Genomic DNA, 11,207 nt, shown 5'->3' with positions numbered 1-11,207 from the left:
GGCTGCCTGCCTTCACTTCCTCATTGTGCCTGAGGCTGCAAGCAGCAGCCGACCCTGAAACTCGACTCAAAACGCCGCTATTTCCAGCGCCGATCAACAAAGAAACCGCTTCGTCGCATGCATCCAACTCGCGCAATAATCCACTCGCACCACGCCGGCGCTAATCAACACGCTGTCTCTTCTCGTCTACGACAAATACTTTAACACCAAAACGAACCACCAAACAATCAACCCACAGCCTGGCAACAACCCAAAACCAACCACGACCGCCATCCGCGCAGCGCAAATGGCCGCGCTCCTCACCACCCTCCTCCCCTTCACCCGCATCGCCTGCCACTTCTGCGGCGCCCGCTCGCCGCACGCCAAACTCTCCGCCCCGCCGCCCTCCTTCCAATGCCCCTCCTGCGAAGCAATCAACCACCTCGACGCCGCCGGCCACATCCTCGACACGCCGCACGACACCACCACCTCCAGCACCTCCTCGCCCCCCTCATCCCGGCAAGCTCCCCCTAGCGCCTCCACCTCCTCAGACCAGCAGCAAATCTTCTGCTCCACCTGCCAGCACAACCAAGCCGTCTACACCTCCTCGCTGGCCAACTACCTGCCGCCCGAGACGCACCCTTCCTACGCCGCCTACGAGCGCGCCCTGCCCGCCTGGCGCGCCGCGCTCGAGAAGCGCTACCCGCAGATCTGCACGGCGTGCGCGCCCAAGGCGCAGGCGCGGATCAACCGCGCGGATTACTTCAGCGTCACGGATAATTTGAACAAGGCGCATTTGCGGGAGAGGAGGAGGAGGGGGGGTCGTGGGAGGGGGGTTGAGCAGGGGAGGGATGGGTGGGGGAAGAGGGGGATGAGGGTTCTGCTGGGGGCGTTGGGGGCGGTGAGGTGGGGGTGTGTGGTGGGGCAGGTTGGGTGGCATTTGGGGGGTGTGAGGGAGGGGGTTTTTGGGAGGGGGTTGCGGGGAGGGGAGGGGTTGGTTTTTGGGGAGGAAGAGGAGGAGGCGGTGCAGGCGACGGTGAGGGGGTGTTTGGCGGGGTTGGGGAGGGGGAGGGTTGAGAGTGGTTGTTGGGATTTGCTGGGCGCTTGGGTTCCGGCTATGCTGTTGGTGAATCTGTGTTTGATCTGGTATAACCACGGTTTGAGGGCGTACTACAACCCGATGGTGCGCTACGATCGGATTACGGGGCAGACGCAGCACTTCTGGATTCAGTTTATGGTTACGGCGGTCAGGACGGGAGCGTATCTGGGGCTTTCGGACGAGTCGCGACTCAGTCAGATGAAATGGTCGCAGATCGTGGCGGTTCACTGCGCGACGATTGCGGTGATTTTGGGCGGGCAATGGCTCAGCAGGCGCTCGATACAGATCCACAAGTGGCGGCTGAACAACAAGATGATGCCGAAGCCCGAGGACCAGGACGTCCTAGGCCAGTACGCCGGTCCGGCGATGGAGAAACACACGCCGCAAGCCTCCACCAAACTCCCCTTCGACATCCACGCCAAAAAGCACAAAGAGCCCTTCCCCATCAGCTCCCTCGCACCCCAGCGCTCCACCTACGGATCCCACATCTACACCCGCCAATCCGGCGGCCCACCGCCCTCACCGCAGGGCTCCGACTCGACAGTCGAAGACCCCATGGACCTCGACTTCACTTCCCCCGCGCAACCGCAATCCCGCATGCCCGGCGCCCCCGACACCCGCACCTACAACCCCTACGCCGCGACCGCCACCGGCCGCCAACCCCGCGAAGCCCCCGCCGCCTCCCGCCGCTTCGGTGCGCCCTCGCCCAAAGGCTGGGAAGACATGCGCAGCAACCTGTTCAGCATCGAAGACGACATGCGCGCGCAGACGGAGCGCTCGAAATTGATCGCCGCCCAGAACGCCGCGAAACTGGCTTACAACCCGCCCGCCGAGCAAAACCCCTTCCGCGGCCGCCTGCCCCAGGCCCCCATGAGCATGGAGCGCCGCCTGCGCAACCCCGTCAGCCAGGTGCCGAGCTTCAAAGAGCCGCCCGTCACGCAGCAGAAGAACTTCCTCGAGCAGATGCGCGCGGGCATCGACAAGGGCAAGCCGTTCAACCGAACCAACTCCCGCTCCACAGCCACAGCCACAGACCCCAGCACGCCCAGCCGCCGGCGCTCCGCGCGCCTCGCCGCCGCCGCCGACGACGACGACGCGCACTCCGTCCACTCCGATTTCTCCCCCGCGGCTGCCCGCACGCGCGGGAACCTCGACCTGCGGCCCTCGGCGTGGCACTTGCCGGCCGACGCGGCGGCGCAGGCGACGGGGCTGGAGGACTTGTTCGGCGGGAGCAGTTTTCGGATTTCGGAGAGTCCAGAGCTGATGCCCGAAGAAGGGCGGGAGAGGGAGGTGCCGGTTGGGTTGCTGTGGACGATGGCGGCGACGGTTGTGTTGGTGGTGCTGGGGACGGTGGTGTGGAGGGTGCAGGGGCTGAGGAGGTGGGTTTTCTTGGGGATTTATGATTGGGTTGTTAGGATTGGGTTGTGAGTGGGTCTTGTTTGTGGTGGGATAGAGGGTAGAGGGTGTGGGATTGTTGTGACGGCGAAGGCTGGGACTCTCATTTATTTTTGTTGTTACTGTGGCATGGCGCACGATACCCCTCCTTGCTTGCGCGCGAGGATCGCGAGCGCTGGCTTTTTGAATGTCCTTTATGTATACTCTTTTGTAGGATGGGACGAGTGAACTGCATGGCATGAATTGGCTTACTGCTGTCGGAAATACTGGTGCTTCTCTAATGATACATTTCATAGCACAGTGGCATGGCAGACCACCATCTAGCTCAAACCGACCTCTATTCTTACAATCTCCGATATTGTTACAGCCGCTTCACAACCTCAAGCCCTACCTCTTCCCCTTCAGCATCTCGATCACCACTCTCCCTCCCTGCCCCTTTTTCCCACCATCAATCGTAATCCCAGCAGGGACCACAACCTTCCCATCCGCAGTCCCAAACCCAACCTCCTCCCCCACACCCCCAACACCAGGAACCAAGACCGCCCTCCCAGCCTCCACCCCTCCCACCTCACCCTCCACAACCCTCCACGGCCCCGCAAACACCGCCCTCCCCGTCCTCCCCTCCAAACTCCCCACCCACAACCTCCCAAGCACCCTATCCCTCAGCACCACCTCCTCCGCGCCCCAAACCCCCCACAGCACCCTCCGATTCTCCGGCGTGATCTTCGGCGCATGCGCCAGCTCCCCTCCATCCACGTCCTCGGCCCCCAACCCCACCAAAGGCGGCACAAACACCCCCTCCTCCAGCCCCCTAACCAGCACCTCCGCCCCCAACGGCGCCAGCGTCTCCAAAAGTCCCTGCCAGCGCGCGTCAGCAGGAATCCCCACCCTCCCCGACCGCGCCAGCACAACCCCCCGATCGAACTCCGTCGGGTGCATCGTCTGCAGACTGACGCCCGTGCTCCGCCTCCTCTTCAGCAGAGCGTGCTGGAGCGGCGCGGGCCCGCGGAGGTCCGGGAGCAGGGAGGGGTGGAGGTTCAGGCCGCCGTAGGTTGCAGCGGAGAGGAGGCGCGATGGCACGAGGAGGCCGAAGGAGACGGTTATGATGAGGTTTGGCGGGGTGGGGGGCGTCCAGCGGGTGAAGGTGGGGAGTTGGTGGAGGGGGAGGGAGAGGGCGGCGGCGTGGGATTTTATGGGGACTTTTGTTTTTGGAGTTAGTCAGATTTATGGGTTATATTGGGTTTGGGAGAGCTGGGTGGCGCTGCTGTTGGTGGTGGTGGGAGGGGGGCTTGCGTACCTTCTTGGATTTGTTTGAGGCCGCGGCCGACGCGGGCGTCGGGTTTGCAGACGACGTCGATGCTGGCGATTTTGTCTGGGCGGCGTTTGTGGAGGTTGTGGAGGGCGTGGAGGGAGGGGATGCTGAAGGCGTCGGCGCCGCAGAAGAGGATGCGGAGGGGCTCATGGGCTTTTGCAGATGTGCTGGACCATCTTATTGAGATGATCGTGGACTGCCATGATGGTTTGCTAGGCCGTAAATGCGGCCGGAGACGGGGTGGCATCTTGTGTATAATTGGGTGCAAGTAGAAGTGAGGTTGGATGGGATTGCGGGACGCTGATTGGACGCGAGGGGTTGGGCGGTGGAATTTGGGATGGCATTGGGCAAAAGACATGGGCGTCTTTGCGGCAAGATGGTGATTTTCAGGATCTTTGCGCATCGGCTCCATATGTAGCTATGCTGAGAATGGGCATTTCCAACAACAATTACATGAATTAGCGAGTGTTTTGTGTACTCTTCACGGCTTCCTGAGGGAATTCATCCATCTCGTGGCTCGCCCGAAAGACAACTACACCTCGCTTAGATTCTGTCCGCCACGCAGAGAAAGACAACACGACGTACTCCTTGCTGACAGCCACGTGACAGCACTCCAACAAAGAATGCCATCTGTCGCGTGACAGCTGAGCACGAGCACTCACGACAAAGTACTGTATCAGGCCAGACACCCTGCAGGTATCTCGATCCACCAGCAAGCAACTCCAGTACCGGTACCAAGGACCTCACCCATCACCAACAACCAAGCCAACCCCAAACTCAAGATTCGCCATCCTGCTTAGCCGACATGCATTAACATTGACAAATAAAGGAGCGCCGCCACCCGCCAATGCCACGTCACACCTGTATGCACAGTACAGCAAAGCAAGGAATCCGCCCTCCCGATTCCTGCTGGAAGCTGGCGTAGAAGAACTCTAATCAAGTCCCGCAAGCCGCGCGAGCAGCCTGGCAGGAAACGGCTATAATGACTAAAAAGGCCCGGCTGGCTGGCTCGGCGTGCAGATTGGACATGCCTTCTTCTTTTTGCTTGTGACGCCAGTTGCCACACGCTCTCTACGACTGGCGTGCTACAATCGCAGCGCTCGGCTTCGTTCTCCTAGACTGCACTGCCGGGCGCCGGGCGGTACGTACTGGGCCGATACGAGATCGAGGCGAAGCCAAATGCCGAGCTGGGTGGGTGGGTTGGGGGAGCTCTTGTGCTGCGGGAGCTGCGAGCTGTAGCTATAGCTGTCCTGGGCAGGCGCCCCAATGGTGAGCGATAGCAGTGTTGTGAGGTAGCAAGCGACGAGCGACCTTCACACGAGGCCTGTCCACGCCCGCAAGCGGATGTTTGTTTACCTTATCGCGGGCGGACTGACGGACAAAACGGCGCTGCAGCAGCTCGCAGCAGAAGTCCCCACCCCACAGTTGATCAGAGGAGCAAAAAAGCCGGCGCCCATCATCACCTCGCTCGCTTTTCCGCGCGGCCGCTCGGGGGTGGCCGTTGGCCGGCACGGCCGCGGTAGCGCTGTGAAACGAACGAGTCAAGCTTTGACGGCCGGCGCGACTGTCTGTCTCTCGCTCTGCTCAGCCGTGAGAGTTCGCCAACGCCGCGCGGGACTCGGTGGCGAGCATAATCGCGATCTGCACACTCGTCGGAGCGGACATTTTTGGCTCGTCGGGAACGGCATGGGGATGGAGACTCGACGGTGCTCAAGCTCGCTGGGCACATGCCATGGAGCGGCAAGCTTTAGGCGAATTGCTGCGAGACATCGAGTTTCGGCTTCAAGCCTTCGTGCCAGTGTTGGCCGTCCGCGCGTGCGACGCAGGCGGGCGGGCAGGATTATTGCTGTGTCGCGTGCAGATCATCAAAGAGACGCTGGCGGGCATTGGTTAGGGTTAAGGCAGGCAGGCCGCCTGGTGCTGGAGGGTGCGTCGGAGCCGTCCGTGGGCTTGTAATTATTCGCAGACACAACAGACGAAGATCTATCAACAGAAAGCGAAAGAGAGTTTGGCGAAGCTCCACCTTGCCACCCCGACAATTCCTGCTGGGCGCCCCATCGCGCTGGCTGCGGCGTGGGGTTGAGGACAATGCATGGCGGAGCTTATGATGAACGACAGGCGAGATTATTGCGACGCGGGGAGGGGCGTGCTTGGATGATTAGTGACTCGAGGGAGGGCGTGGGCGAGTTGATAAGCGGCAGATGATTGACACGCTGGGATTAGAGGAGCATGATGATGGGATTCGAGTAGATGGGCCATGCGAGATTGGGTGGCTCGGTGGCTGCAGGGGAGGTGATTGCAGAGAGACGGTCTTCGACGGCGTTTCGGCTGGGCCACGCCGGCGCGGCTTGATTCGACCGCGGCTCTGCGATCGTGTACCTCATCATGCCTGTTTGGGGCGAGCCGCGAGGCAGCGCGGCGCGTGAGTGGCTGCTGGCTGATCGCGCAGTCAGTGCGGTCCGTCAATCAAATCTGGCGGCGTGGGACGAGCGAGGCGTCAATTTGCGGACGGACGTGGTGTTGAATGTTGTCTTGATGGTGGTTACTGTGTTGCTTGGGGCTACCTCATGTGCAGGTGGTCGAGCGTCGTGGGAGACCAGCTCGTAGTACTTCCTAGCTGCAGCTCTCCGCGGCGCATCCAGCATGGCATTCGCCACTGCCATGCCGTGCCCAGGCGAGTCGTTCTGGCGACGAGCGGGCCGACTGCATCGTTCGTTATACTGTACACACGCAGGCCTGTAACACATGCAGAGGGAGCGGCAGGCCGCCACTGGCGCAGCGCTACCAGCGATCGCGCGGCTCCCGTGGCAGCATGGGCTCGGTGACCTGCGCCGTTTCAGCGGGCGTGTGCGTGAGGGCCATGCACGGGAGGGTGGAGACTGGCAGCGCATCTGCCTCCGGAGAATGGTGGTGTTGGCGAGTGACGAGCCGTGTGAGCCTCGATTGTGGTGGGCACTCGCACCGCGCACCTCAGGCCGTTGGAGCAGCGCGGCCAGGATGACTGAGGCCTAGCGCGCGCGCACTAGCCGGGTGTCGGGCACGACGCGCGGCGGCCAATGCACCGGCCCAACCCTCGCCCCTTCTTTCCCGGCCTCCTCCCCAAAAGCTGCCCCCGTTCCTGTAGCAGCCACGCTCGCCCGTCGTGCACCTTCTCTCGCTCCCGTACCTTACCTTGGCTTGGTGTTTGCTTCCTCTTCTCTTCTTCACTCCGCACATACTCGACTGCCTCTGGCTCCTACACTCGCTGTGCTCCCTTCGTTCACACCCCGCCCGCGCCCTTGAAGACCATCCATTGGCTATCCACCGAGTCGCCAGTCTCGCGCAGCAGCTTTACTATACCCAGGTCAGTATCCGCCGCCCGCCGGGACGACAGTCACCGCACCACAAACACGCGTCAATCGAGCGCCGCATCTCCATCGTCACTTGCAACAAGCACGCCAAACGCCCTCGCATCACCGCCTCCATCGCCCGCCGCCTCGCTCGAAATCCGCCCCTATTCCACCTCCGAAGCTGCCGCACCTCCTCAACGAACCCGCTCTGACAGCTCCCAACAGTTATCCACGACCCGTAATTTCAAAAATGTCCTTCAAGTACCTCGCGCCCGTTGTGGCCGTCGCTGGCCGTGTGGCAGGTAAGAGCAGAAACACGCGGACACCACGCGAAAAGCTCCGTCCAAGAGCAGCTCGCTGACAGCTCCCCAGCTCAGTCTTGCAGCGCCGCCACCACCACCATCCAGAACCAGGGTGACGCCTCTGGCCTCGCCGCCTGCACCACCTTCTCTGGCAGCGTCGCCATTGCCACCGGCACCACCGACAACATCCAGCTCAATGGCGTCCGTGCCATCACCGGCGACCTTGTCGCCAACAACGTCTCCGAGATCACCTCCATCTCCGCTGACAGCCTCGAGCGCATCGGTGGTTCCTTCAGCCTGATGACCTGCGAGATTCTCTCCAACCTCAACTTCCCCCAGCTCAACGAGGTTGACCAGATCGAGTGGGAGGGTCTGCCCGGTCTTCAGGGCCTCTCCTTCACCAACAAGGTCCAGAAGGCTGGTGTCGTCTCCATCGTCAACACCTACCTGAGCTCCCTCGAGGGCATTGACCTCCAGGTCGCCGACGAGATCAACATCCAGAACAACGGCTACCTCGACGATATCACCATGCAGCTCGGCAATGTCAGCGAGTCCCTCAGGATCTACGCCAACGGCCGCAACGTCTCCGCCACCTTCCCCAACCTGCAGTGGGGCAAGTCCATTGAGATCAACAACGCCTCTACCATCAGCATGCCCTCGCTCGCCTCCGTCAACAACTCCCTTCTCTTCGGCAGCAACTTCTTCGAGAGCCTCCGTCTCCCCAACCTGACTGACGTCGGTGCCACTCTCGCCATCTCCGGCAACGAGGCCGTTACCAACATCTCCTTCCCCCAGCTCACCACTGTCGGTGGCGGTCTGTCCATCCAGAACAACACCAAGCTCGCCGACGTTAGCGCCTTCCCCGAGCTCGAGACCGTTGGTGGTGCCCTCGACATGTACGGTGATGCCATTGACACGTAAGTTTTCTCGCCCGTTCTCTCCAATACCGCGCAATCGTCTAACAGCATTTTCAGCGCCGACTTCCCCAAGCTCAACGACGTCCGTGGTGCCTTCAACCTCCAGTCCAACCAGAACCTCGACGAGGCCTGCTCTGAGTTCCAGCAGTACAAGGACAACTCCGTCATCAAGGGTTCTTTCACTTGCCGCGGTGAGGAGGAGGACCCCGAGGGCCAGGGCTCTGACAAGCCTGAGGGCACCAGCACCGGCAACGCTGGCAGCGGCAGCAACGGTGGCAACGGCGGCTCCGACAGCGCCGCCAGCACCCTCAAGATCACCGGCGCCACCGGCATCCTCGGTGTCGTCGCCGTCCTCTTCGGCCTTCTCTAAGCAATTTGACCCCCAAATGGTCACTTTTGCTTTCAAACATGGGACAAGCACGGCACGAGGGCGCGCAGTCGCATCTCGGTTACTCAGCGCGGGATTTGAAGCCCGCCACGCACGACACGGTGGAAGATTAGTCGTGATGCGACGACGTTAATAACACACATCCCCTCCCCGCTCCCCTCCCCCGCGAGGGCGCGGGGCCGAATGCTGCACTTCTCTCTCGCTGCCGGACCCGCGCGTCCCCGGCTGGCTCTCGTCTTTCCCTCTTATCATAATCCATCTCTCTCTACTATCACAAGTCACTCCCACCAATGGATTCTTTTCTGGTCTTCAACTCTTTCACTACTCTCGATTGATTGATAAGCACTGCTGCTGCTTCGTGCTCGCTCCACTTGTACTGCGTCTTCTTGCTATTTGTTTTTAGCCAAATGGGAATCGGGTAAAATGGGGAACGTGTCTCTCTGGTTCTGGTTCTGGTCCTTTCTCTTTTTAATCATTGTTTTCTTTTTCTTCTTGAAGTAACCATGCGTGCATAGAATGAATAATAAGTCAAGTCTTCCTCTCTATGTGTAGTTGTTTGTAGGTCTTCTCTCACTTTGATCGTTCGGTTTTGAGTGGGACGCTGGGGCTGGAAGGGATGGGGTTGGTAGGTGGGTAAGTTGCTGGGTAGGTATGATGAGGCAATGAGAATGAGATCGTGTGATAGACGGTCAGTTGAGGTTTTCTGAGTGTTACTCGTTCGCTGCGGTCTGTGTGTCGCGGGGCTATGTGTAGGTTTTGTACGTGAGTGATGCGAGGCACGTGACGGGCGTGATGGGGAGGGGAAGCTGGTTTGTCTATCTTTGCCTCACCTCATGGTACCTGGGGAGGCCGAGGCACGCTAGATGGATTATTGGGAGGTTTGGATGTGTACTGTTTGGCGTGTTGCATTTCGAGGGGCGTATTCGATGAGTTCCTGAACCATTTGCGGAGATTGTAGGTTGGTCAAGTTGGTTTTTGGGTTTTTGGGATGCTTTGGATGCTTCGATGGGGATGCTGGGATACGAGGGCTGTCTTTTGTCTGCTGTTGCTTGGTGTTGTGTTTGATCGATCGATGGTTCGTCGATGGTCAAGTGAATATGGTGTGATTGGTGGCTAGGGATGGCTCAGCCTGGTGCTCGCTGCTTGTCGATGATGAGGTGAGTGAGCGATTGTCACAACGCAGGACAATATTTGGTCGTTGCGGTTGAGCGTTGAGATTGTTGCGCTCAATCTTTCTTCGATCTGTTTTCACTTACTGTAATCACGTGACCTGCCGCCAATACCCCTAGAGCACGTGTCCTGACGTTCTCGTCTGATAGGTGCCTCGCATGATCTGCAATCTCTACAAGGAGCCTGATACTCTGACTATCGGCTAGCGAGATGCAAGATGCATGGCTGCAGGTTTAAATCGGCATCGAGAAATTCGTTCATCTGCTCACGTGCCGATATGAGCGATTTTATTCCTTCCAAATGTAACACAAGATGTTGATTGCGCGGTCTGGGCTAGGGTTTGGCAGCCAGGCATTTTCACCGTCTTTTGCCGGAATGGAGTACGTATGCTGGATACGACCTCCGGATTGATATTGCCGGTTGTACGGTCTTGTCGGAGCGGGTGGGCGAAGAAGTGCCCGCGGTAATGCACCGCGCTTGGCACCCTGCTATGTACGACTTCCCCTCGCCGTGAAACCCCAAAAATTCGCCATCTTGCCGTCAAATATGCTCCGTCGGCATGCCGACTGCCGGCGATGCATCCAGGTAATCGGCATCGCCGCACACATGCAGAGGTCAAGTGCCCCTCTACATGACTCGACGTACAGATCTTCACACACGACGCCTGTCGGATTGACCGCCCCTGCCATCACCCCCACGGCTTCGCCCGCCTGACTAACCCGTTCACAAAGACACGCGCATCTTCGTCGCATGTCTTCTGCAATGCCAGCGCACGCACGCAGGCTACCAGCATCTTCCCGTAACTCCACCTCCTTCTCGAACCTCGCGCAATTGCTTCCCCCCGCTCTGCCTGGCGCGCGACGCCATCACCCGCCTGCTTATGGCTTGGAAGATCTGGCGCGCGCTCGCTCATCATGCGCGTCCTGCACCCACAGCAAGGCTACCGCTGCCAGACGTGCATGGCATATGCCCTTGCGAGCGCCGTCCGGCTGTGCACCCAAGGCTGTCCACCTAGCCCTCTTCCTGCAGGCCCCATGCTCGATCGTCTTTTTGGAAATGCTTGCATTTCGGCAAATCCTCAGCGCCTGTCTGGCGACTGTGATTGCTGCTCTCTGGCGCTTACTCTCGGAGCGTGCCTCGGAACCTTCGACCCGGGGTCGGCGCGGGTTTCCTAGGTATCCGACGCCAATGCACAGCACACGCAACGATTAGAATGCGTGCATGCAATCACCCAACCTGGTCATTGGTATCTCTTGCGGTCATGTTCGGTCGTGATCTTGCAGCGGCTGCACCCGCTGGCCGTGTTTTGTCTAGAC

At 60.1% G+C, this 11,207-nt stretch overlaps 3 protein-coding genes across 3 annotated transcripts; 2 read left to right on the top strand and 1 right to left on the bottom strand.

Annotated features, from left to right (window-relative positions):
- Nucleotides 1-286: 286 nt before the first annotated feature.
- Nucleotides 287-2,506, top strand: WHR41_04581 (uncharacterized protein; the record flags this gene model as incomplete). Its single annotated transcript, XM_069373187.1, has 1 exon — nucleotides 287-2,506. The coding sequence occupies one exon, from the start codon at nucleotides 287-289 to the stop codon at nucleotides 2,504-2,506; it is 2,220 nt and encodes a 739-aa protein (XP_069229783.1).
- Nucleotides 2,507-2,860: 354 nt separating this feature from the next.
- Nucleotides 2,861-4,032, bottom strand: WHR41_04580 (uncharacterized protein; the record flags this gene model as incomplete). Its single annotated transcript, XM_069373186.1, has 2 exons — nucleotides 2,861-3,672; nucleotides 3,771-4,032. 2 exons carry the CDS (start codon nucleotides 4,030-4,032, stop codon nucleotides 2,861-2,863), a joined length of 1,074 nt encoding a protein of 357 aa, XP_069229784.1.
- A 2,854-nt stretch (nucleotides 4,033-6,886) lies between these two features.
- Nucleotides 6,887-9,266, top strand: WHR41_04579 (uncharacterized protein). The gene is made up of 4 exons (XM_069373185.1): nucleotides 6,887-7,128; nucleotides 7,340-7,416; nucleotides 7,487-8,333; nucleotides 8,391-9,266. The coding sequence occupies exons 2-4, from the start codon at nucleotides 7,365-7,367 to the stop codon at nucleotides 8,701-8,703; spliced, it is 1,212 nt and encodes a 403-aa protein (XP_069229842.1). The 5' UTR covers nucleotides 6,887-7,128; nucleotides 7,340-7,364; the 3' UTR covers nucleotides 8,704-9,266.
- The last annotated feature ends 1,941 nt before the right edge of the window (nucleotides 9,267-11,207 follow it).

Source organism: Cladosporium halotolerans (genome assembly GCF_011745625.1).
Source record: "Cladosporium halotolerans strain TM138-S3 chromosome Unknown Sca13, whole genome shotgun sequence".
Taxonomy (NCBI): Eukaryota; Fungi; Ascomycota; class Dothideomycetes; order Cladosporiales; family Cladosporiaceae; genus Cladosporium; species Cladosporium halotolerans.
The sequence above is the reverse complement of the archived record's forward strand: the minus strand, read 5'-3'. Positions and strand labels throughout refer to the sequence as shown.

Excerpts from the sequence above, each read along its gene's own strand:
- WHR41_04579 (XM_069373185.1), top strand. The coding sequence starts at position 7,365 with ATGTCCTTCAAGTACCTCGCGCCCGTTGTGGCCGTCGCTGGCCGTGTG. Across the intron at positions 7,417-7,486 it reads CGTCGCTGGCCGTGTGGCAG|CTCAGTCTTGCAGCGCCGCC; the intron begins GTAAGAGCAGAA and ends ACAGCTCCCCAG. Across the intron at positions 8,334-8,390 it reads TACGGTGATGCCATTGACAC|CGCCGACTTCCCCAAGCTCA; the intron begins GTAAGTTTTCTC and ends CAGCATTTTCAG.